At 51.2% G+C, this 24,025-nt stretch overlaps 1 protein-coding gene across 2 annotated transcripts; it reads left to right on the top strand.

The window, feature by feature from the left end:
• Nucleotides 1–1,203: 1,203 nt before the first annotated feature.
• KLHDC4 (kelch domain containing 4) lies at nucleotides 1,204–21,792 on the top strand. Of its 2 annotated transcripts, none has more exons than XM_036390468.2 (12): nucleotides 1,204–1,594; nucleotides 2,552–2,643; nucleotides 3,435–3,513; nucleotides 4,352–4,450; nucleotides 6,548–6,684; nucleotides 11,821–11,913; nucleotides 12,260–12,419; nucleotides 16,824–16,905; nucleotides 18,707–18,915; nucleotides 19,996–20,410; nucleotides 20,852–20,974; nucleotides 21,240–21,792. In XM_036390468.2, exons 1-12 carry the CDS (start codon nucleotides 1,496–1,498, stop codon nucleotides 21,422–21,424), a joined length of 1,773 nt encoding a protein of 590 aa, XP_036246361.1. In that variant the 5' UTR covers nucleotides 1,204–1,495; the 3' UTR covers nucleotides 21,425–21,792. The 2 variants fall into 2 exon arrangements, with proteins under 2 accessions (XP_036246361.1, XP_036246362.1); XM_036390469.2 differs by lacking the exon at nucleotides 1,204–1,594 and adding an exon at nucleotides 4,996–5,118 and having other exon boundaries at nucleotides 2,616–2,643; nucleotides 3,435–3,490.
• The last annotated feature ends 2,233 nt before the right edge of the window (nucleotides 21,793–24,025 follow it).

Here is a 24,025-nt window from a genome sequence, read left to right as displayed (position 1 = left end):
AATTCAGTGAAAAATATAATGATTTTATTCCTTCTGCTCTGCAAGAAACAATCATGGCAGCGATTTTGATACACAGTAGGATGAACTTGCAGCTAAAAGATGTATTTCAACCCTTACTTACTAGGTGTTCAAAGCAGGTGTTTTCCCAGGAACTTTTCCCTGGGCTCAGCATTTCTGTGTGAAATACCACAAAAATCATCATTATTCCTTCTCCACCACTGAGGGAAAAAGCAGCTGCCTGGCATTGCCTGACAGTGCCTGTACTTCTTTTGGCTCTCCAACAACTCAGGATTTGGAGAGTGGCCTGGATAAACCCCATTCCCCGAGGTCTGCAGCTGGAAATGAAAACACTTGCACAGGGCCCCAGTCCCTGGGGAACTCTGCCCGTGGTTTAATTTTATTTTATTTCTGCACAGGGCCTCCCCCAGGCCTGGCTCACGTTTCAGGTGATGAAATTACAGAATCCCAAGACCACTGAGGTTGGAAAAGAGCTTCAGGATCATGGAATCCAATCTTTGACTGATGCCCACTTTGTCCCCAGCCCAGAGCACTGAGTGCCACATCCAGGAATTCCTGGGACACCTCCAGGGATGGGGACCCCAAACCTCCCTGGGCAGCCCTGCCAATGTTTAACCACCCTTTCTGTGAAGAAATTCCTCCTAATCACAGAATCATGGAATAGTTAGGGTTGGAAGGGAGCAGGTGGTACAGGAACATGCCCAGGTATGCTTGGAATGGCTCCGGAGATGGAGACTCCACAAACTCCCTGGGCAGCTGTGCCAGTGCCACTCTCACGCTGAGGTGGAACTTGTGGTTTAGTTTATGGCCATTGCTGTTTTCCTGCCCGTGGGCACCACTGAACAGAGCCTGACCTTCCCCTCCAGACACGTCCTCGCCTCCCCTCCCCTGAGGGGGGGCCATTTTGTGTGAGGGGAGGGGGCCATTTTGTGGGCTCCACGTTCTCCTCAGGGCGGGCATCAACCCCACCGTGTCCAAGCCGTGCCAGGGCTGTGCCGGCCGGTGTGCGGGGCTGCACGAACCCCTCTCCCCGGCCCTGCGGAGCTCCTGACGCCGGCCCGGAGCGGCCGCAGCCCGCGGAGCTCCCTCAGCGCTCCCTGAGCGCCATCAGCCCTCCGGGCCGGCAGGGGGCGCTGCCGCGCGGCTCAGGGAGCGGCCCCGTCCCGGGGCTTTCCGGGGTATCCCGGTCCGGCGTGGTCCCGGGGCATCTCGGGGTATCCCGGCGTGATCCCGCTGCGATTCCGGGGTATCCCGGCCCGTCTCGCTGTGATCCTGACGTGATCTCGGGGTATCGCAGCCCGGCCCGCTGTGATCCCGGTGCGATCCCGGGGTATCTCGGCCCCGGCGCGCTCTGATCCAGCTGGAATCCCGGGGTGATCCCGGTGATCTCGGTGTGATCCCGCTGTGATCCCGGGGTATCCCGGCCCCGTCCCGCTGTGATCCCGCTGGAATCCCGGGCTATCCCGTCCCCGCCGCCATGGGGAAGAAGGGCAAGCGCGACAAGAAGGGGAAAGGCGCCGAGAAGACGCTGGCCAAGATGGAGAAGAAGGTGTCCCGCAGAGCCAAGAAGGAGGAGGTGACGGGCGCCAGGGAGGGCGGGGGCCGCTCTGGGGCAGGGGGAAGGTTGAGGGCAGCGTTGGGAACAAAAGACCGAATCCAACAGGAATCTGGGCTGCCCAGGGAAAGTGAAGGATGCCATGGGTTGGAAGGGACCCACATGGATCATCCGGTCCGGCTCCCGGCCCTGCGGAGATACCACAACAATCCCAGTGTGCCTGAGAGCTTTGTCCAAGGGCTCCTTGAAGTTGGACTCAGGGATGCCCCTGGATCCCTGGCAGTGCCCAAGGCCGGGTTGGACGGGGCTTGGAGCCAGCTGGGATTGTGGAAGGTGTCCCTGCCCATGGGTGAGATTTGAGGTCCCTCATTCTCTGATTCCAAGCAGAATCTTGTTTAAATCCCCTCCGATCCACGGTTTAAGGCTCCTTTTTGCTTTCCATCCCCTTCATCCTTTTCTCCTTAAAAGCACATGAGAACCTTTATTTCTCGCACTCCTAGAGAGGCTGCTTGTGTTTAAGCCTCAAAGCAGTGACTTTTCCCTGGTATAAAGTGCTGTTAATGGCTTCATCCAAAGCTCCAAGGCATGGAAGGTGCCCCTGTGGAGTATCCTGGCTGCAGGGAGAGCTGATTCCATGCTGCAGAATTCCCAGGCTTTGGAAATCTCTGCTTGGAGCCCACCTTCAGCAAAGTGACCTGAAGTGGGGTGGTAGGAGAGACCCAGGCTCAGAACCTCCCATTGCTGCAGTCCTGCCTCTGCCCTTGGTCTGTCAGCAGTTATGGGGACAGATTTTGGTTTTAATTCAGTGAAGTTGAAAGGGAATAAAGATGCACGAGGTTTTTCTGGATATAAAAGAGTTTCCAGTTATATTTGGGCAGTTATTTTTCTTTTTAAAAAAGGGAAACTGTCGAGTGAGTGCTGTTTTCATGTGTGCTTCTGTGCATGTCAAGCTGCTCATGTCTGGCTTTTTCTTTCCAGGAGGATCTTGAAGCCCTGATAGCAGAATTCCAGAGTTTGGATGCTAAAAAGACCCAAGTAATTGAGTCATCCTGCCCACCCCCCTCACCCAGGTGAGACAGCTTGTGTGAAGCTTTGGCTGCCACTTGTAGAGCAGCTGGGAGTGCTTTTGATGTAATTTCTTTATGTAAAGTTATTTCCCAAGAGTGGAAGGTATAGCTGATATCTGGAGTTACGAAACAGCTGGAATACTGAGTTCATGGTTATAAAGAGACCAAAAGCCTGGTTTTGGGCATCAAAATCCATTTTTTAACCATCACATCAGCACAAAAGAGGCAAAGCAGGGGTAGATTTCAGGGCTTTGAGGGAAAATAAAAGTGAAGAGGAAGTTTTGGGTTTGGACTAGAAAGCTGAAGGGAATTCAGAGGCAAAAGGATGTGTCATGAGGTGAAAACCACTTTGTTAAGTGGGGTTCACAGACTTGGGGTGTTCAGGAGAGCAGTGACCAGCAGCAAGTGCAGAATAATGACACAGATAAATGGAGAGGAGACAGCCCAGAGTTCTGTGCCCTCATCAAAGTAATTTTTGTTCCTGCCACCCCAGCATTAAAATTCAGGAGCTCACGTCAAAGGGGGAGTTAAATCACGGAGTAACGTGTGCTCCTGAAATAGGAGAGCCTCTCAGACAGTGCCCCATTCATCTTGCTGGAAGAAACTAATTTCTTTGGAGAAGTTTTTAGCCCTGGGGTGAACGTCACAGCACAGTAATTTGGCAGATGATGGAGAGACCTTTGGGGCTGGAGGGCAGAGGTGCTGGTGCCTGAGTTAAAGGCTCCAAGATTCAGGGTTTTAAGGACTTTCACATGGGTTTTTTTTTTGCTTTTTTCCATCCTCTTTTCTTTCAGGCTGAACTGCTCCTTCTGTGCTCACCCTGAGAGAGACGAGCTGATCCTTTTTGGAGGTGAATATTTCAATGGCCAAAAAGTAATGTATACTTCATTTTCTTTTTCTTTATCTCCCCCCTCCCTCCTTTTCCTGTAATTTGCACGGGTCTCATTTGAAGGGAAATTCAAGGCAGAGTCATAAAATATGTATTTGTCCCTGAATGAGAGCAAAATAGCCTTTTAATTCTGCCATGGCTCTGTCTCATGGCTGAGCAGTTGGCAGGAAGGAGACACTCTGGAACCCATTAAGGAGTCAGAGTGATTGTCTCAGCATCAATATTTCAGGGCTTCATAATTTCTCCAGACTTAATTGCAGCCATATCTGCCCCTCATTTGGGATAACTAGTGAAGAATCTCTTGCCCTTCTCAAAACAAGATATTTCTACACCTTTGCTGCTGGCTGCCTTGGAGATGGGAGCAGCAGCAGATTATTGCACTCAGGAATACTCTTTTTTCCTGAATTTCTGCAGGTTGCAAGTGGTTATTTTGCTCCTGGAAACAAACTGCTCTGGAAAACTCCAGCCTGGCAGTGATACTTGGCCACCTCAGAGTGTGATGAGCTGAACTAATTCTGCTTTTTTTTACCACCTGGAGCTGTTCTTTGCTCTGGAGTTGAGCAGCTTTAACCTAAACATCTGTGTTAAGCTCCAGCTTTTTAAGTCCTCATATCTCAAGCCTTCACCAAGGGTTTGGGAAGGAACCTTCCAGCCCAGTGGAAGAGTTGCTGCCTCCCAGTGCAGTGCAGTGCAGTGCAGGGGCTGGTTGTCCTCCTTCCCTGCCCTCTGAGGAGGTTGTGCTTTGTAATCTTCACCCCAAATCCCCTGTGCAGAGCTGGGCTGGGCTGGGCTGGGCTGAGCTGCTCTTTCCCTGTCTCACAGACCTACCTGTACAATGAGCTGTACATTTACAACATCAGGAAGAACAGCTGGGCAAAGCTGGACATCCCCAACCCACCCCCGAGGCGTTGTGCTCACCAGGTAAAGCTCTGGCTGCCAGAGCAGCAGCTGGGATTGTTCTCAAGGAGATCTGGGAGGAGGGTTTGAATTTTTGCACCTCCTGGGGGTTTCCTGCCTCTCTGTTCTCCTCATAATGGGGTGCCAGTGGTGTCAGTTCAGCTTTTGTGTCCAAGGTGCTCTGCTCACTGGGTGTCCTCTGGCAGTGTTCAGTGTGAAGATTTGGGGTTGTGTCTGTTGATTTGGCAGAGCCAGGGGGGGGATTCTTCCTCAGAAATTAATTCTTTGCTGTATTGTACAAGGACCAGCTCAAATCCAGAATCCCAGGGGCCCCTGAGTTTCCAGACTGGAATTTGCCCAAAATCCATTGTTCCCTTCATGGCCACAGCCTTCATCCACGAACATCCCAGCCACTGCCACTGCTGCCAGCAGGGAGCACTTGGGCTCTTCTGCACCTCTCTGCAAATCCAGGTCACTGGCTGCTTGTGAGGATGAGGAATTCGGGTTTGTTTACTTCATGTGAACACCTGCACAGCACAACCTGGACCAAAGACTTGTATTTTTTGCAGGTCTTTGGCCCTCACCAGCTGATAGATTTTCTTACCTGCTGCAGCCAGTGGGTGACTGGTGCCTTCCCAAAGCTGCCATACAGGATGTGAATGTCCTTTTCCTACCCATCCCAAAGCTCCCTGGTAAGATCCAACACCCCAGTTAGGTTCATATCCCTCTGTTATGTTACTGAGTGCCAGCGTTGCTCTGAGCTGTGCATCCTTGAATTGAAAGGTTCTGCCTTGCTTTTTGGGCTACTCTGTGCTGTTTGAAGTCGAGCTTGGTTTCAGAGCTGTGCTCCAGCAGCCAGCAGGTGGCTGTCGAGCAGCTCAATCCAGAGGGAGCAGCTCAGGAGCTGCAGCTGGATTACAACAACAAGAAACTGAGGAGTCCTGCTTCAGCAGTGCTTCTGTCTGATAATTAATTATGGTTTCACAGGGGACAGTTCAGCCTCATGAGCTCACTGGTTTGTCTTCCTTGTGGCTTTATATTTAATGCATAGCTCAGAGCTAAGCAGAAGTGTGTCTGTGGCTGCTAGGTACATGTTTTTAGGTTTATTTTACCCTGGTCTCTCACACACAATCCACTGTGGGAGCTGAGGTGAGAGGAGCTATGGGCAGGTTTTGGCAGTTGTTCAAGGAAAAGGGTTTGGTTTTGTCATGAATTTCAAGCCAGCTCTTGGAAATGTCACCCACAACTATGAGCAGGCTGTTGCATAAACCTTCCCTTTAAGCTTTTAAGCACTGGATGCCCATGGAATTCAGGCACACATCCCCTTTGTTTAGGTAACTTCATGTTCCCACAAATCCTGCCTGAAGGCACACCCTGGATTTTCTTAATTAATCATTTCATGTTTGGGCTGGTCTATGGCAGGGCATGGTCCTCTGTGGGGCTAAAAATCTTTTTTTTTTTGGCTGGGAGAGACAGGCAGGGAATGAAGCCTTGTGAGGAAGGAGATCATTATCCCAACGTTGAGCTGTGATGGGTACCCTGGAGAAAACAGAAATTGAAATTTGCACAGCCACAGCATTTCCTTCTTGGGATTCCTTCCTTCTCCCTTGGTCCTACCACAGATAACTTCAGTGGAGTCTTGCTCTTCTCCCTGCTTTTAACTGGCATCTTGCATGCCAGAGGTGTTTTGGTGCTGCTCTGTGCAAAAAAAAATTATAAAAAACCCTCTCTGCTATGGCCCAATCAAAGCAGTAAGAGTCTCCCCTCTTGCCCAAATGCTGCACATTTCCTTCTGTATTTGGGGGTTTTTGTTTGTTTTCTTTCTTTTGTTTGGTTTTGAACAGAGAGAGTTGAACATTTTTTGTTACACTAATCCCAAGGTGTTTTCTAGGACACTTTGAACTTCCCCCAGGAGGTGGGAAGAGCCCAGCTCCTAGGCCAGCTTTCCCTTGCTCTAGGGAAGATGTGCTAAACACTCTTTAATCCAAATTCTCCCTCCTTCAGCCCCAGAGAGCAGCTGCTGCTGCTGTTCCCTGGGGTTTGGCGCTGTGTGTTTGACACTGGGGGAGCTGTGTGCCTGCTTTGGAATCCTCTCTGACCCAGCTGTCCCTTGTCCTGCAGGCAGCTGTGGTGCCCACGGCTGGGGGGCAGCTCTGGATCTTCGGGGGCGAGTTTGCCTCTCCCAACGGGGAGCAGTTCTACCACTACAAAGATCTCTGGGTCCTGCATTTGGCCACCAAGACCTGGGAGCAGATCAAGTAAGTGCTGGGCCCTCGTTCTTTTGCCAAGAAATTTGGATTTCTGATCCCTGAGGTCCTGGTGTTCAGTGGCTCTTTGGTGTTGGCCTCATGAGGAGCTGTGCCAGTGTGATCCAAGTTTGATTCCTGGTTCAGTGCTGTGATTTCCCAGCTCTCCCTTAAATACAGAGGGTTGGAGAAGACACCCCTAGAAAGAAGTGGGAATGAAAGATGTGTTCTGAGTCTCTTGAGACCAAAGCTGGTTCATTTCAATCCTGATTTTTGGGGTGTGGGTTTGCCTTGGTGTTGCTTAACTGAAGGGAAGAGTATCATGAGCAGCTCTCTGTTCCCAACCCTGGCAGGTGCAGATGTCCAAAGCTGCTGCTCTGTTTTCCTGGGCTCCTCCAGTGGGGGCTGTACGAGGCCAGTGCAAGGATCTCCCCATTTTAACACCACTGGAGAACCCAGTTTGTACCCACCCAACTTCACTCCTGGCATTTGCTGCCTTGAGATTCCTCGGGATAAACAAGGCAGTAATTCAGGCCTGTCAAAGGAAACAGGTGCCAAAAGTTTTTGACAGGAGTGAAAGTGTAAATATTTTCAGTGGATCTGGCCCAAAGTCCTGTGTTGATGTTTCTTTAACCTTTGGCTCCTTGCTTTGGCTGCTCCTGTTTGTATTTGCGTGACAGAAGAGTTCTAGTGACATCCAGTGGACTGAGAGGCAGCAGATTGGCTTTGGGTCTGAGTTTGGGATTGGCTTCCTCTTGGACTTTGGGATTGTCTTGTACCAGACCACAGCTTTGGGTGGGCTGGAGCTCCAGATCACCCTCAAAGTGCTCTGAGAAAAGCAGCAGCCTTTGCTCACTTAGGAGTGATGTTCTTCCTTCAGATGGGAGCACCAAATCTGTCCAGGCTGATCCCATTTGACCCTGTTAGAGGGTGTGGGGTCTGTCAGCTGTGCCTGCCTCTCCTTGCACAGCAGCTGAGGCTGCTTTGGGATGAGCTGTGCAGGGATGGAGCCAGGGGCTCCATGCTGAGCTCTCACAGTGTCTCACTGTGCCTGTCTCACCTTTTTCCCTCTCCCTGCAGAGTGGGAGCATTGATAGTGCCTGACAATGGGAATTTGGAGTCTTCTCCATTTGAGCTTCCTGCCTCGTTTGGGTGGCCCTCTGTCCTTCAGCCCTGCTGGGATTTTGGGAACACCCATGCCCTGGTCCCAGTGTTGGAATCAGACAAAGCTTATCCCCTCCCCATCCTTGGGCTGCTCCTGGAGCTGCTTTAATGAGGCAAAGGGAGGGAATGGCTTTGTTTTAATGCTGACCTGGCTGAGCACAAAAAGGCAGGTTCTGCTGCCTCTTTGCTTTTCCATCCACATCTTGGTCAGGAGGCTGCTTGGAAAGGGGAAGAGGAAAGAGCAGAGGTGGTTGTTGACTCCTACAAGGGATTTTATCCTGCTTCTTTTAAAACTCTGATCGTGGCACGTGCTGCACTTCACTTCCTTCAGCATTTCCCATTTGTTGGGATCACGGTGAGGAGCCATTCCTGGTGCCAAGAGCCTTCACACAGACCAAGGAATAATTCCATGTGTCCAGTGTGCTGCCAGTGTTACCTGAATAAATGCCAGGTGACACACATGGGGTACAGACTAGTGTGGGGTTTAGAAAATGTCATTTTAGTGCAAATAATAAAGTAATACAATTAATTATTCATTAAGAAATGCCTGGACAAGAGAGGCAAAGTTTCTGGTTCTGTTCCCATGGGAAGGGTCACAAGTGCCACATTCCAGGTGGGTTTGATGTGTTGGTTTGTCCAAGATGACCCTGCTGTGATATAAACATGAAATTCTAGGAAATCTGGTTATTCCAGCCCCCCAGTTCAGATTCCAGACAGTGATGTTGTCCTTCCTGGCCTACAGTTCCTGCCACAAACCATCCTGGTACCATGAGGGGCTCGATTCTGAAAGACTTGGGAAGAGGAAACCTTGACTAACTCTGAAAACTTCCCTGTGCTGGGCAAGTGCAGCTCCATTTTCTCCTAGCACAGAGCACAGTGGTGGCAGGCTGCCTGACAGAGTTAAACGTTGCTAAATTTAGCAGGATTTAGCTGTGTTTTCCTTGCATTTTGCATGCACAAAGATGATCCAAACACAGCAAATCCCAGCCCGTTAGAAGCCGTGCCAGCAGCTGACTTTGACTTAGTGCAGCCACCTTATCTTGTGTGTGATGCTCGAGGTTTCCTCAGTCCATGAACTGTTTCTTACCCTGCCTTGGAGCAGCAATATTTTAACCTAATTGCCTCATTCCTTCCTAGAGAGAACATTCCCAGTCAGCTCTTTGAGTCCCAGTGCCCTCCCTCAGGGAGAGGCAGGGAGCATCCTTGGGGCTTGTGCTTGGGAATTGCCACATCCCTCCCCTGCAGCTCCCTTCACTGACATTCTGAAATGCTGCTGATGCTTCCTGTAGGATTTAGTGGGATGTGCTGCTGGAAATTTCCCAGTTTCACCAGTGTCTGTTGAACTGGAGCAGTCCCTGCAGTGGAGGATGGCCCAGCACAGGGTTAGGGTCTGATGGAGGCCTCTCCTTGCTCACCAGAAAAATCAGGTCCTGCCACAGCAGGTAGGAGGTGCTTAAAGAAAAGGGTGTTTTGGTGTAAATCAGGTAGATTGTCAGCCCAGAAATGAGTTTGTTCTTTGGTAGATCAGGATGCAGGTGTACAGCAGTGGATTGACTTTGCAAGGGGTTGGAATTGAGGGTTCTGGGCTCTGTGCCAGTTGTGTTTTCCCTTCTCTATTTCCACCTGAGTGTCCAGACATGGGGGGACAGGACCTCGTGTGTGCCACTGGTGTAAAACAACACAAATCCTGAGTTCACCTTCCTCTGCAGGATAAAAGTGCTCTGTCCTCAAGTGCCCCTGTGATGGAATGTTCTCTTCATCCCCACTTTTATTATTATTGAGCACTCCCAAGCTTCTCCTGAGCATCCTGTGGATGAAGAGGTAACTCCTGTAGCCACTGGGACAAGTAATTCATGAATCTGGGGGCTGAATTCAGCTCTGATTTGTTACTACAAATCCCAGAGTAACTCCACAGGCAAAAGAAAATTCCTTATGGAGCAGCTCAGCTCAGCCTCGTGCTGTACATGTGTAGAGCCAGTCCTTAGCCAGGGTTTTTCATCTATTTTTAAAAAAAGTCTGGAGAATTTACAGCTCCCTCCTACATGTCTGCCTTCTGGTGTCAACCCCATGAAAGAGAGCATTAATCACAAAGTCTGGGAAGCCATTTCCAAAATGTTTCTTTGGGACCAGGAGCACTGAAAGAGGTAAAAGAGAAGAGTTTGTGTTTGGGAAACAAGTTGCAGGAAGATCTTCCTGGAGTGGGAATGAGGTCCTGCCTCACTGTGCCATTTGTGCCTTGGAGTTAAATCTGCATTGGTGGGAGCTTTATTAAAACACATCAATAAATAAATTTCTATTGATTTTAAACTCCGAGGAAACCTGTTTGAGAAACAAGGCACAGGATATTCTCTGAGAACCGGATTTTAGTGCTCATGTTGGGTTTAATTCATCCTCCCCTTAAAAAAATAAAAAGATGATTTAAAAAGTGCCATCTTTTAGAGTAATGACACAGGAGCTTTGTTACAGCAAGAGGAAATAATGATTTCAAGTCTTGATGAAATTAATACCAGAGGTGCTGTTCTGCAGGGTGATACTTAAAGATCCAGTAAATGCTTGGAAAAACCTCCTCTCTGTTAGAATAAAGAGTCCCAGCAATCAATATTAATTCAGTCTTCCCCAAACGCTGCTCTTCTGGTGGAGTTTCTCATTATCACCAGGGTGAGGTTGTCATTTTCCATGGTGAATAAGGGCCCTCGTTCTCTCTCTCCACAGAAATCCATCACCACATTCCCAGCTCCCTGCTGCCACTTCAAGTGTGGCCAGGGGGTTGTGGCTTTAGGTTTTGCTGCTGTTTTCAGCTTTATTTATTTAGGCCCTGATTGTGCAATCACTTCCACACCCTAGGGCTGCCTGGTGGAGGAGTCTTGCTGGGCCCAGTGGTGCCAGCTGGGAGCTTTGGGAGACTCCTCAGTGAGGGAAAACAGGATGGATTCATCCATGGGGGCAGAGAACACACAGCAAACCCTCTTTGGCCTAAAGTTGGCTGTTGGAAAGTTGCTGGGGTTGTTTTTGTTGTCTCTTGTGTGATGCTGGGGGTGAAGGTGGGGAAGGAGGGTGGATCCATGGTGGGGTGGTGTCCAGCTGCCCAGCTCCTCGGGAGCCTTGTGGATGGGACACATGGAGGGGGTGTTGCTTGTTCCTGGAAATGGAAGCTGCACATTTAACTGCAAGGTCAGGAAAGCTTGGAAGAGCAGAACAGGAGTGTGTGGCTGCTTTTGAGTGCGTAGGGTCATGGAGTGAGTCACAGAGTCATGGAATGGGTTGGGTTGGAAGGAACCTTAAATCCCATCCCATTCCTCCCCCTCCATGGGCAGGGACACCTTCCACCATCCCAGGCTGCTCCCAGCCCTGTCCATCCTGGCCTTGGGATCCAGGGGCAGCCACAGCTGTGCCAGGAAGAATTCCTTCCCAACATCCCATCTATCCCTGCCCTCCTTCAGTGGGATCATGCTGACAATGATGACTTGTTTTGCTGCAGTGCCTTTGTTCTTGAGGAAATCTGGGTAATTCATGAAGTGTTTTCACTGGCTTGGAGTCATACCCAAACTGCAGGTGGATGAGTGAAGGTGGTGTTGATTTCCTGAGACACTGAGGGAGGGGGGTGTCAGAGCCAGGCTTTGTCTCTTGGTGCTTGGAGAAAACATCTCAGTTTGGAGTGTCTTCCCTGCAATTGTGAAGTGCTGTTCATTAAACTCTCCTGAAGAATCAGCTCCTGAGTCATCACTGGAAAGACTCTGGGTGCTCTTAGGGTGGTTTATCTCTAGGAATAGAACTGCCTGTGCAGTCCCAAGAGTTCCTGAAGAGCACCCATCCTGTCCTGAGGAAAAGCAGCCGTGGATTGAGGCAGCCCCGTTTCCAATGGTGCCCATTTCCAGGAGAGGCTGAGCTCAGCCAGCTCAGCTGCCAATGACTGCAGTAAAAATGGCCTGAGGCACTCCCAGGGCAGGGGATTTTGCTGAGAAATGGAATTTCTTTGTGTTTCAGGGCACCAGGAGGGCCCTCTGGACGAAGTGGACATCGGATGGTTGCGTGCAAAAGGCAGCTGATCGTCTTTGGAGGATTCCATGAGAGTGCAAGGTGGGTTGCTGGGGTGGCTGGGGGTTTGAGTCCTCCTTAAAAAAAGGCAACAAAATTTCACCAGTAACAGAAATCTGGGTGTGAATGGGAGCGTTATCCTCAGCAGGACTGGGACTGAACTGGATTTTTGGGTTAGAAGGACAAGGGATCTTGATTTAAAGTCTTCAGGTGTGGGAGAAATCATTGTAGCACTGAAGCAGCTGCCCATCCTTGTAGCCAAAGCTCAGTCCAGCACTTTTAGCCTCTCAGTCTTGTCAGATCCTTGTCTTGTGGAAGTGGGGGCTGTGAGCAGAGCTCTGAAATGCTGTTTTACCCTGTCCTGAGTGTCCCCATGTGCTCTCTGCAGAGATTTCATCTACTACAACGATGTGTACACCTTCAACCTGGACTCCTTCACCTGGAGCAAGCTGGCTCCTGCAGGGATGGGGCCTGCTCCAAGGTCTGGCTGTCAAATGATTCCCACCCCTGAGGGCAACATCATCATCTATGGGGGCTACTCCAAGCAGGTAGGGGACACTGTGGTGGCAGGTGTTGTCCACAGGCTGGGAACCAAAACAGGCATCTTCTCATTCTGCCTTTTTTTCATGCAGTTCTGCTGATTGAGGGGCTAATCTTGGTTCACATGATTTCTTTATTTTCCCTGCTGTTCTTATCCAACAGAAGGAATTGATGTCACTGAGGGAGGAATAAGCAACTGGGAGAAATGACATTTTTTTGGCAACTTAAAGCATTCTCAGGTATTCCTTTGTGCTTCAGCACTTGCAGGTTAAAAGCAGCAGTTGCCAAGAGACTTTTATTTCGTGCCATCAGTGGCAGAGGTGAGGGAGCAAACTCAATAAGCCAAAAAAGACTTTTGACAAGCACCAGGCTCCCCCAGCTCTGCTCCTTGCTCTGTTAATCCTGGGAATTCATACCAGAGAGCACATTCCTCACTGAGCAGGTATCCCTGTCCATGCTGGGCAGCAGGAAGGAAGTGTTTCATTGAGCAGAAGGCTCCTGCCAAAGCTTTTCATGTTGGGAATGAGGCAGAGGCCTGGATCCTGCTGCTCCCGTGGAAAGGCAGCAGGGGAGGAGGACGCCTTGTTCTTCTGAGGGGAATAAATGAACAAAGGAGGGAAGCAGGGAGAGGAGAGAGGGGAGTTGGTCTCTCTGTATATTTAGAAGCACTTGTGCCTGCTCAGGGCCTGAGCTTTGGGCTCAGCAGCAGGAACGACACAGAGCCTTCTCCACCCAAAAGGGCTTTGTCCTCTTCCCTTGCCTGTGCCGTGTGCCCGCTCCTGAGGGTGGGCAGGGAGCAGGAGCCTGCATGCTCTGCTGGCTGTGGAGCTCTCCTGGCAGCAGCTGGGCTCCAGGTGCCCCATGGAGATAGGAAAGTCTCACATGTTTGCAGTTGGTTCTGTTCCACTGCTGCTCTGGGTTGGTGTGAGCTGATAAAAATGAAGGAGAAGGGATGGGGGAATGCAAAGCTGACCTCAGCCTTTGGCAGGGCACTGGGTGAGGATGGGAGCTGGGGGAAGTTCTCTGCAGCTTGGAAAACAGCTTTTCCATTAAAACAAGCACTCCATTAAGCAAAACAGACATTCCATTAAAACAAGACATTTTTCACAGATGTTAAAAGTCTCCTTCCTTTGTCCTGTGGAGAGCTCTGTGTGCTTCCCTCTGATGGGCCATTCCTGCCAGGCTCTGCTTTTGTAGCACAAACTGGCCAAAGCTCTGAACAGAATTTTCTCTGCAGCCTTCAGCATGCTCCTGAAAATTAAATTCAGCAGGATATGGCCCCTCTAGGAGAGACCCACTTCTGTTAATGTGTGGCTATTTAATTCTCATTGTGTCTTCACTTAGAGCTGATTGTGGAGCCGAGTGTCTGCGTTTGCTTTGAAGTGCAGAAAATGTGTTTGCCTGGGATGCTCCTGGGAGAAGGCAGACATGGAGAAAACAACACTTAATTGGAGTTGGGCAGCTGCAGGAGAGGACTCACCCCTTGTCTCCAGTTACAGGGGCAGATACTCCAGTCAGGGCTGATGTGAAGACATTTTGGGGAGTTTGAAGACATTACTACACCTGAAACCAGGCAAATATCCAAGCAAAGCACCATTCATCAAATGCAGAGTATTCCAAGGAGAGGCAGGACTAAATCACACATAGGATAGGAAATTTTGAAGGGAAGAGGGGAGGAAAATTGTAATAGCTCTTCTTTTTGAATAGGGACATCATTTGGCTGTCACATTGCTGGAGGAGGTTGGTGCTGCTGTCCAGGGATGGGCAGGGAGCTGGGAAGGCAGGAACAGAGTTTTGGGAGCCTGCTTTGATTTCCTGAACTTGCAGAAGTGATGTGGAGAGTCTCCTCTCAGTAACATGGCAGTCCCATGCCCTGCATGGGACATGATTAAAAAGTCTCTTTCCTGGCTGGGGAAATAGAGGCAGGAAAGGTGGAGTGACTTTCTGAGGCACTGCAGGACCTGCAGAGCCAAGGCCAGCACCTTGGTCCCCACACACCTTTGCTGTGGATTTTCCTGAGCAAACCAGGCTGCAAATGGTGAAAAAGGAGCTTTCCAAGCCTGGGTGTGACTGCCTTGAGATGCTGCTGCTTGATATTTTAAAGAGCAGAATTCTCAGCACAATGATGTCTCTGTCCCTGTTCCATCAGCAGCCTGATAAAGACAATTTCTGCAATTCCTACAGAAGGGATGTTGTGCGTGCTGCCAGCTCTGCCTAGAACAGACCTCACAATGCCCAGAGGAGCTCAGACCTGCTCTCCTGCTGATCCTAAAGATGTCCTCAGCCCTTCCCTGTGCTGGGGATGGGGCTTGCTGCAGCGAGCTGCATTTTGGGCTGGCTGAAGCTCCATTGCTAGGCAACAGAGGGGCTGGAGCTGCTGCTGCTCCACCTTGCAGGTGCAGCCTACAGGCCAGGGGAGGGGTGGAGTTTCACGTGGGCAGGGCTTTGGGATGCCAGACATGGCTGTGGTGTTGTTTTGGGTTTTTTTAGTTTTTTTAGTTGTCACAAAGCTGAAGTGGATTCTGCTGGGAGATGTGGAAGTGCCTGAATTGTAAGGTCTGGTGGGACTGGTTCCCTCTGTAGCTCTGCCTGCTGAACACTTCTGCTATTTGGATGTTTTTCAGCACTGTTGATCTCCTATCAGACAATTTTGGAGAATCCTGATTCCCCCCCTCGAGCTCTCTGTGCCTCAGTTCCTTTGCAGGCTGGCAGCAGAGCTGAATTTCCAGCTGATGCCTGTAAAGCTCTTGCACCTCCCCACTGTGCCTGCATGTGCAAAGCACAGACTGTCCACTGTGGGCACCCCAGCCAGTTTTTCCTGGAAAACAAACACCTGGAACTGGAAAGCACCAAGGACAAGGACTCACTCTTGTGAGTGATGGAAGGATTTGCTCAGGGCTGACTTGTCCTGCCTGGGAGGGGATGGATCTCTCCAGCAGCTGGAATTGCCTCTGACAACAAAAACTGACTCCCACTCCACCTCATGGGGGTTTTCTGAGCCCAGGGAGCTTTGTCATGGTGCATACACAGTGTGTTTACTACAGGAGAAAGGAATGTGGATTTTCCACACAGCTTGGATGGCTGTGGAGCCAGCTGCTCTCTCTGTGTTTGCTCTCCTGCCTCTCAGGCAGTGCTGTGCTCCTCACACTTCACCTGCCTGGAGTTGTGCAGTGCCTGGAGCACACTTCCCTCTCTTCTCCCTGAGAACTGAGCACCAGTCCCAAGAATTGGGTACCAAGTCCTGCAGCACCAACAGAACCTGCCAGCTACAGCTGTGCAGCAGGAGAGTGCTGGACCCAGTTGGTTTTAATCCCCTGTGACAATTTATTTCTCTTCTCTGGGTGCCAAAATTCCTGCATCCTGTGGTCTCCACAGAGCTCATCTTGCTGAGGGCTGGAGCCTGGGGTGCACTGCAGGGATGCACTGCAGGGATGCACTGCTGGGATGCACTGCTGGGATGCATTGCTGCCATCCAGGGAGCAGAGTTCCTCGTGCCAGGAGGAAGGGAATGACAAGGAAGCTGTGCAGGAAGGATGGCTGGCTAATGACATTATTAACACAGCTCCTGTGGTGGTGTGGCACAGAGCTGCCTTGGGATGCTGCTGTTGCCATGAGCACTGGAATCCAGGGAGAGGAGCAGGGAGATCACACTGAAAATCAGGCATTTCATGGCTTCTGCTGAGCTTTCACCTCATCCTTGCTGCTGCCTTTTGCAGGGATGGGAGTGGAGTTTCTGCTTCTGTTTGGGAGGATGAACCTGTTGCTCAGGGCTGTGGCAAAGCTGCAGCTGCAGGGGGACCGAGCTGTCACCTCTGCCCCTCCTGTGCTGCCTCAGGGGGGTGACAGGGACCCACAGCCTGGGCTGCTCACAGGGCTGGGCCACGTGAGGCCACTGCAGATCAGAGCTGCTCCCCATCCAGGGCAGCATCCCAGAGGGCCTTGCAAGCCCTGGAAAGTTGTCACGTCCCACTGTGGGGTGGGAATTCTCCTTTTACAGGAGTTAAATCAGCCCTAAGAGCACCTGGTCCTGTCTGGGGCAGAGTGAAAGGCAGGACCTTGGCTCTTCTGTTCCCTCAGTGCTGCCCACCCTTCCTTTGTTTACAGACCAGTTGGTTTTACTCCCCTGTGACAATTTATTCTGCTCTGGGTGCCAGAATTCCTGAATCCCATAGTCTCCATACAGCCCCAGAAATCCGTGCTGCAGCCTGGGGAGCCCTTCCTGCTGCCACAGCCAGGAATTCTGGCACATCCAGGGAGTATCCCTGCTTTGAATCCCATGGTTTGGAGCTGCCTGATGCTCCAGAGGGACCTCTCCTTGCCCAGAGCCAGTGTTTGCATTTCCAGTTGGATCCCTCTGTGGTTTGGCTGCTGAAGCTGTTTCCTGAGTGTCTCTGTGTTTCCCTTCCCTGCAGAGGGTCAAGAAAGATGTGGACAAAGGCACCCTGCACACTGATATGTTCCTGCTGAAGGCTGAAGGGACAGGCAAGGAGGAAGGTGAGCACTGCCATGGGAATGCAAATCCTCTCCCTTCCTTGGAATAACACAAAAAAACCTGGAACCAAATTCCCCTCTCAGTGATAACCTCTGTGCCCCAGTGTTGGTTCAGGAAGAAATGAGATTTTCTCTCTCAGGAAAAGAGATTTTAGTGATTTTTTTTTTCCCCAGTTTGTATGTGGGGGGGGAATTAAAACAACATTTCCAAATTCCTGTTTCTGGGACATTTTGATCAGCACTTTCCTGTTCACAACAGAAAATCTTTGGGATTGCAGAATTCTCCTGTGGTGGGGTATTCCTGGGTGGATGCCCGGGACCTGCTAAAGCTGCTCCATCCCTCCCTCCCCAGCTGGAGAAGGGAGAGAAAATCCAATGGGAGACTCATGGATTGAGATAAGACACAGAGAATCACTCAGCTCTCCCCTCTCCCGGCTGGGCCCATTCCATGGGGTACAATCCTTCTGGGACAGATTGATCCATGCTGGCTCTTTGGTTATCTTGGATTGGAATAGGAATTCCATCACCTTCCTTAGGAGATTTCCTCCTTGACTCAGGCAGTGGGACAGTTTTCTTGGAGCTGAATTTCTAATATGTTAAAATTGTGATTGATTTCTCCAAACCTGACTGTCTGGGATGGGGTTTGGGGAGGAGGGTTGGTCACCAGCACTGTCTGGACTCCAGGCCCTGTTTGCATTATTCCTATTTATAGTTTTATCTTGCTGGAATTGCAGTTCCTTCAGAAGCACAGGGCCTGGCAGTCTTCTCCCAGCCTGAATTTCAGGGATTTGCTCTGAAGTCAGAGTAGAAGGGATTGAAGAAAAGCAGAGGGATAGAGCACAAGTCTTGTCCTGCTGCTGAGCCCTCTTTTAAAGCCTGGCTGGGGCTTTTTGGGATGATCTGTGTTTATTTTTGGGGATAAGGCAGCAGTGCAGGGTGGCAGAAGAGGTGGAGAGAACTGATGGAAGGTGGGAGGGCTCCATGGGATAACTGAGGGATGTTTTTTGGTGCTTGAAGGCTGCATCTGATCAGGCCTTGTCTGAACTCCACCCTCCAGTAAAGGTGCAGACACTTTCAAGAGTCTCCTTGCTCCAGAAAGCTCTGGAAATACCCTGAAAATGCCACGAGACTCTCCAAAACAGGGCATGGAATTGATGCCTCAGGTTTTGGCTTTTCTATTTTTCAGATTCTGTGCTGCTTTAGTGTGTGGGTCTGGGTTCACATCAGGGGATGCTGAGCTCTGTGCACAGAGCAGGGAGACAAAACAATTCCTGCTCCAGCTGGGCACCAAGGACAAATGATCCAAATCTCAGCCCAGGAGCACAAACACCGTGGGCTGAGAGAGAAAAACAAGGATGGGACTGCAGGGGCTAAAGCTGGAATGGGACAATGAACTGCAAGATGCAAATGGAGCAGAACTGATCCCAGGGAGAGACCCCAGGAGCGCTCAGGCATTTTGGGACCATTTTGGTCCATCTTGGGACCATTTTGGTCCATCTTGGGTTCATCTTGGGACCATTTTGGTCATCTTGAGTGCATTTTGGGGCCATTTTGGTTCACCTTGGGTTCATTCTGGGACCATTTTGGTTCACCTTGGGTGCAGCCCTGGCTGGGCTCTTGTGCTGCCCAAGGTGGATCCATTGAGGAGATCCTTTTAATAAATCCCTGCTTTATTCTGTAGCTCTGCCCAGCCTCTGTTCCAGCTCAGCCTTCCCAAGGCCTGCTGGAATTCTGAGAGCCTTGGAATACCCAAAGCAGCCAGGATTCTCCTTTGCTGCTGCTCACGTTTGTTCTCTCCTTGCAGACAGGTGGAGCTGGAGTCGGCTCAGCCCCTCTGGAGTGAAGCCCAGCCCCAGGTCTGGCTTTGCTGTGGCTGCTGCTCCCAACAACCGCTGCCTCCTCTTTGGGGGGGTGCAGGATGAGGAGGAGGAGGAGAGCATTGAGGGGGACTTCTTCAATGACCTTTATTTCTATGACATCGGGAAGAATCGCTGGTTCCCTGCACAGCTCAAGGTCTGGGTTAAATAATTCGCTCGTTTCATCACCTGGCACATCCTTGTGGCTGGTTTGGCCTCTTTGAGATTTCACAGATTGTTTGGGTGGGAAAGGACCCTAAAGATTCTCTCATTCCACCCCTGCCATGGGCAGGGACACCTTCCATGAGCCCAGGCTGCTCCAAGCTGGCCTTGGACATTTCCAGGGATGGAGCAAGGATTTTTCTCTCTTTAAAGGAATCCTGTGTTTCTGGTAGCTCAGGGTGCACCTGAGCAATCCCTCTCCTCCAGGAATCAGGCTGCCCCATTATTGTGGAATGCATAATGAAGCAAAGCAGCTTGAAAACATATTTCTGGTGTTTTGCTGAAAGCCCTCTCCAGGCCAGATGAGTCTGACATGAGGAGAGTTCACTCAAAGCTGCTGTGAAAAGATTTCGGGATCAAACCCTTCCCTTTTCTCCCCAGTGCTGATGAGCTACCAGAAGAGATGAAATATTAACCTTGGCTCCAGGAGCTTCAGAGCTCAGCTCAGCTCTTTGATTACGTTTGAACCACTCTCACAGGCCAAGGGAGGTGCAAACCTGGTTCAGCTTCTCCTTCCCCCTGCCCCTTCCTGGCTTTGTTCTCCAAATGGAGAAGTCGATCCCATAATAACAGGCAAACAGCCACTCAGCTGGGTGCTTCAGCCTTCCCAAACTGATTGTTTTCCAGCCCTTTCAGAGAGTTCTTCCAAGACCTGGAGTGCTGCCTGGTAATGGGCTGTAATTTAGCACCCAGCAATTGTTGTGATTTCAGGAAATCGTGGGGTACTTTCCCTTGTCACAGAACAGTGGCCTTTGTGTGTTTGTGGCACCTGGGAGCAGGAGAGCTGCTCCTCTCTTAACAGAGGGAGCAATTCCACACTCTGGATTCTCCAGGATCTTCACTGTTCCTTGTTGTAGGCTGGGAGAAGCTCATGCTGTAGGAGGAACCGCACTGATCACTTGAGACTTTAAATTGTGGTGAAAAATAGGAACAGTTCCTTCCCTCCGTGCTGTCTCTATGAACTGCTGTTAGCTGCATGCAGTCCCACAAAATCTCCTTCAATTCCTGTTCTCAGGGCCCGAAGTCAGAGAGGAGGAAGCGCAGGCGTGGCAGACAGGCTGAGGCAGAGGCTGCTGGAGGGGAGGAGCTGCAGCTGCCACCTCCCCAGGGCCCCCTGGAGATCGTCAAGGAGGTGGTGGCAGAAGATGGCACCGTCATGACCATCAAGCAGGTCATCCCTGGAGCTGCAGAGGACAAGGACAGGTCTGGCTCAGAGGAGGAGGAGGATGAGGAGGAGGAAGGTGGAGCCCTGGGCCAGCCCGTGGAGCCGTGCCCACGCTCCAGTGCCATGGTGGCAGTGAAGCACGGGGTCCTCTACGTGTACGGGGGCATGTTCGAGGTGGGTGACCGCCAGGTGACCCTCAGTGACCTGCACAGCATCGACCTGCACAGGATGGACCAGTGGAAGGTGCTGCTGGAGATGGATCCAAGTAAGCTCTGCTGCTGGGAGCTCTCCCTGTGCCTTCAGGGCAGCAACACTGGGGGAAAAAAGCAACTCTGGGGCTTCCTCAGGGGTGGTGGAGAGCCTTTGAGTGGAGGTTTTCCCTGGATGGGAAAAAGTGTCTTACCTGTGTGGCCCAGAGCTTTGGGGTCACTGTACAGTCAGCTCTGCCCTGTGATTTGGAAATCCAAGAGCTGCAAACAGAGTTGTGGTGGCATGAGCCATCCTGGGAATCCTGCTGTGCCAGCCTTGTCCACTCCTCCAGGGAACTGGGATGCTCTTGCCTGTCCCCACTGTCTCAGGGCAGTGAAGGGCTTGGGTCCTGCAGAGCACGTGGGCATTACCTGGAATTAGCTCTTGGTAGTTCAGTTATCTCCTTGGACCTTAATTATCTCTTTGGACCTCTCTTCTCTTTCTTTTCTCATCAAAGAAACCCAGGAATGGCTGGAGGAATCAGAGTCAGATGAAGAGGAGGATGATGATGTGGAAGGTGCAGAGGGAGGGGAGGAAGAAGAAGAGGAGAGCTCTGAAGAGGACAGTGAAGATGAGGAAGGTAATTACTAACAAATGCTGTCTCCATTCTAACCTCAAGTGGGCTTTAGTGCAGTGCCTGGTTCTGCTGGGAGCCTGGAAGGTCTCCTTGGCATCCAGGTGAGTTTCCAGCAGAAGCAGCTTTCCTAACACATTGCTCTTGGAATAGAAGAGGAATTTTCCTGCTTGCTGGTAGATTTCCAGGCTGTTACCTTCAGCCCCACGTGGCCTGGCTGATGTGGCCCTGGTGAGCTGTGTGTGACCTCTGTGTCCCTCTCTTTGCCCAGGGGAGCAGCAGCACCCAGCAGTGCAGCCTGGGGAGGCCCAGGCCCAGTACTTGGCCAGGACAGAGCAGTACTGGCTCGGGCTGGCCCGCAGCCACATGGGCCCCGAGGCCAAGGACAAGAAGGTGCTCAAGGTGGCTCATGCCATGGCCAAGACTTTCTATGAAGATCCCATCCAGACGTCCTGAGGCTGCTCCAGGAGTGAAGGAGCGTGCTGGGAGCAGTGGCCAGCCCTGCTGAGCTCAGCCCCATGTCCATCCTGGCTCCAGCCTTTCCCAGCTCTGGGCTGACCATCCTGGGTGGATGTTCTGGATCTGCTGCTGGTACTCCTGGGAATGCTCTGGGAGGCTCCTGAGGAGCAGGATTGCTGTCCAAGCACTTGTTCTGCTTGTTCTGGGCTGTACAACACTGACTCTGTTGTTCAGAAGTTGTTTGGGGTCTGTCTGGACAAACTGCACATGACAATGGTTCACTGGTCCCAGATTCCTGACTGGGGCAGGACGTGTCTCCAGGTGTTCCTACAATAAACTCACTTGGTTATATCACCTTTATTTTATATCGCCTTGTTTTGCTCAGTAAATCCCATCCCAGTTTGTGTTCTTGTTTTCCTCCTGGTGTGGATGAGGATTGCAGTTCCTGCTGTGACATCTGCACCAGCAGCTCTGAGATATCTGGAAAAACCTGGGAATCCTTTCCTGCCTTACCTGTCAGATGCACTCACAGAAACCTCTTCCTTTTCCATGTCCACTGTAGTTTTGCCTTTGTGGGATGTCCCAGTTCAGTTTTTCCCCCTGTTGGCCCAGTTGTCCTGCAGGTGACCTCCTGATGACCAGTGAAATGTCCACCTGCAGACCTCACTGAGGCCAGGAAGGAGTGGGCTGCTCCAAGGCTTTGTTTTTCAGCCCCTCCTCAAGGCATCCCTTCCTTCCCAGCAGAGCAGTGCTGTGTCCTTGGGGACAGCAGATGGGATCCAAGTGTGTGCTGCAGCAGCCAAGTGATGCCTGGAGGTGCCATCAGGGCTGGCTGTCCTTGTGCAGGGAATTCCAGGTGCCCTGGGTATTGCTGTGACAGGGCCATCCCCAGGGATGCAGCTCTCCAGAGAGCAGGGCTGGGATCTGCTGGGCTCATTAGGACAGAAGGAAGATTAAATAGAGCTGACAGGGAGCTTTAATTGGTGAGATAAAAACATGGCTGGCAGGGAGGGACCTTCCCCACAAAATAACAGGTGAGAGGTGAAAACAAACCATTTATTGATAACCTGGGAGAGGAGAAAATGGAGCATTTATTGATGATCTGGGAAAAGTGAAAGCAAAGCCTTTCTTGTTAATCCAGGAAGGAATCCCCTGGCTTGCTCAGTCACTCACCCTGTTGTCCTCTCACTTGGGTAAGTTCACATCTTTCTGTTCAATGTTTTGAAGGATTTGCCACTCCCTGTGAGGGTGGGCAGGCCCTGGCACAGGGTGCCCAGAGCAGCTGTGGCTGCCTCTGGATCCCTTGATGAAGTGTCCAAGGCCAGGTTGGATGGGGCTTGGAGCAACCTGGGACAGTAGAAGGTGTCCATGCAAGGGTGGGACAGGATGAGCTTTAAGATCCCTTCCAGCCCAACCCATTCCATGATTCGATGATCCCACAACTGCTGCAGTCATTCAGGAGCTGTGCAAGGAGCTGAGCTGTTTCCTAAAGCAGGAAAAGCTTTAGTCAGGATTCTGTTCCCTGCAAAGCCCTCACCCCCAGCTCAGGAGATCCCATCCCATCCCATCCCTGTTCCATCCTGCCTCAGCCCAGCCCTCTGGAGCCACCCTGTCTGTGGGACAGCTTCCAAAAATCCCTGCTTCCCATGCTCCCTGCACTTGCCAAAGCTGCCGTGTGTAATTAGTCCTTAGGTCTCAATTAAGGCCTCTGCCGTGGGTCCCACCCTGTTTCTGCTGTCGCTCCTCCCCCTCTGATGCAGTCTGGCTGTTTTCCTGGCAGGGATGCTGCCACAGCTCGGCATCTCTGGAACCTGGGGCTCTGGGGACTGCTGGAATCTGGGTCTTGGGTACAACCACCCAGACACCAGATGGGCTGGGAGCAGCTGACGTGGCACAGGGGGTTTGCCTTCCTTCCTTCCTTCCTTCCTTCCTTCCTTCCTTCCTTCCTTCCTTCCTTCCTTCCTTCCTTCCTTCCTTCCTTCCTTCCTTCCTTCCTTCCTTCCTTCCTTCCTTCCTTCCTTCCTTCCTTCCTTCCCTTCCTTCCCTTCCTTCCCTTCCTTCCCTTCCTTCCCTTCCTTCCCTTCCTTCCCTTCCTTCCCTTCCTTCCCTTCCTTCCCTTCCTTTCCTTCCTTTCCTTCCTTTCCTTCCCTTCCCTTCCTTCTCTTCCTTCCTTCTCTTCCCAAGGATGCAGTGCTGGAGCAGCCCCTTTCACACAGGTGGGATCCAAATCTCCCTTCCCAAATTCCCCCTTCCCCATTGCTCTGCTGTGCCAGCCCCTCCTTGTGCTGACAGAACATAAAAATTCCAGTGCAGCCTTAAAAACTGATCCGAAACTTCGACTGACCAAGTGCAGCTGCCAGCCTGGACATAAAGCAGCAGGGCTGGATCATTTCCATGGATTTATGGCCCACCTTGATGGGCATTTTAATGGGCCTTAGGTAGATCTGCAGGAGCCAGGCTCATAAGACAGGGAAATACACTGAATTGCCTCTGTTTCTGGGCTACTTCTCAGGAATATTTCTGGCCTTGGGCAAATGTGAAAAGCCCAGGACTGAGACAAATTGCTCAACTCCCCGGGATTAAGAAAGGAATCATTAT

Source organism: Molothrus ater, chromosome 12 (genome assembly GCF_012460135.2).
Source record: "Molothrus ater isolate BHLD 08-10-18 breed brown headed cowbird chromosome 12, BPBGC_Mater_1.1, whole genome shotgun sequence".
Classification (NCBI taxonomy): Eukaryota; Metazoa; Chordata; class Aves; order Passeriformes; family Icteridae; genus Molothrus; species Molothrus ater.
The sequence above is the reverse complement of the archived record's forward strand: the minus strand, read 5'-3'. Positions and strand labels throughout refer to the sequence as shown.

Excerpts from the sequence above, each read along its gene's own strand:
- KLHDC4 (XM_036390468.2), top strand. The coding sequence starts at position 1,496 with ATGGGGAAGAAGGGCAAGCGCGACAAGAAGGGGAAAGGCGCCGAGAAG. Across the intron at positions 2,644-3,434 it reads TGCCCACCCCCCTCACCCAG|GCTGAACTGCTCCTTCTGTG; the intron begins GTGAGACAGCTT and ends CTTTTCTTTCAG. Across the intron at positions 4,451-6,547 it reads CGAGGCGTTGTGCTCACCAG|GCAGCTGTGGTGCCCACGGC; the intron begins GTAAAGCTCTGG and ends CTTGTCCTGCAG.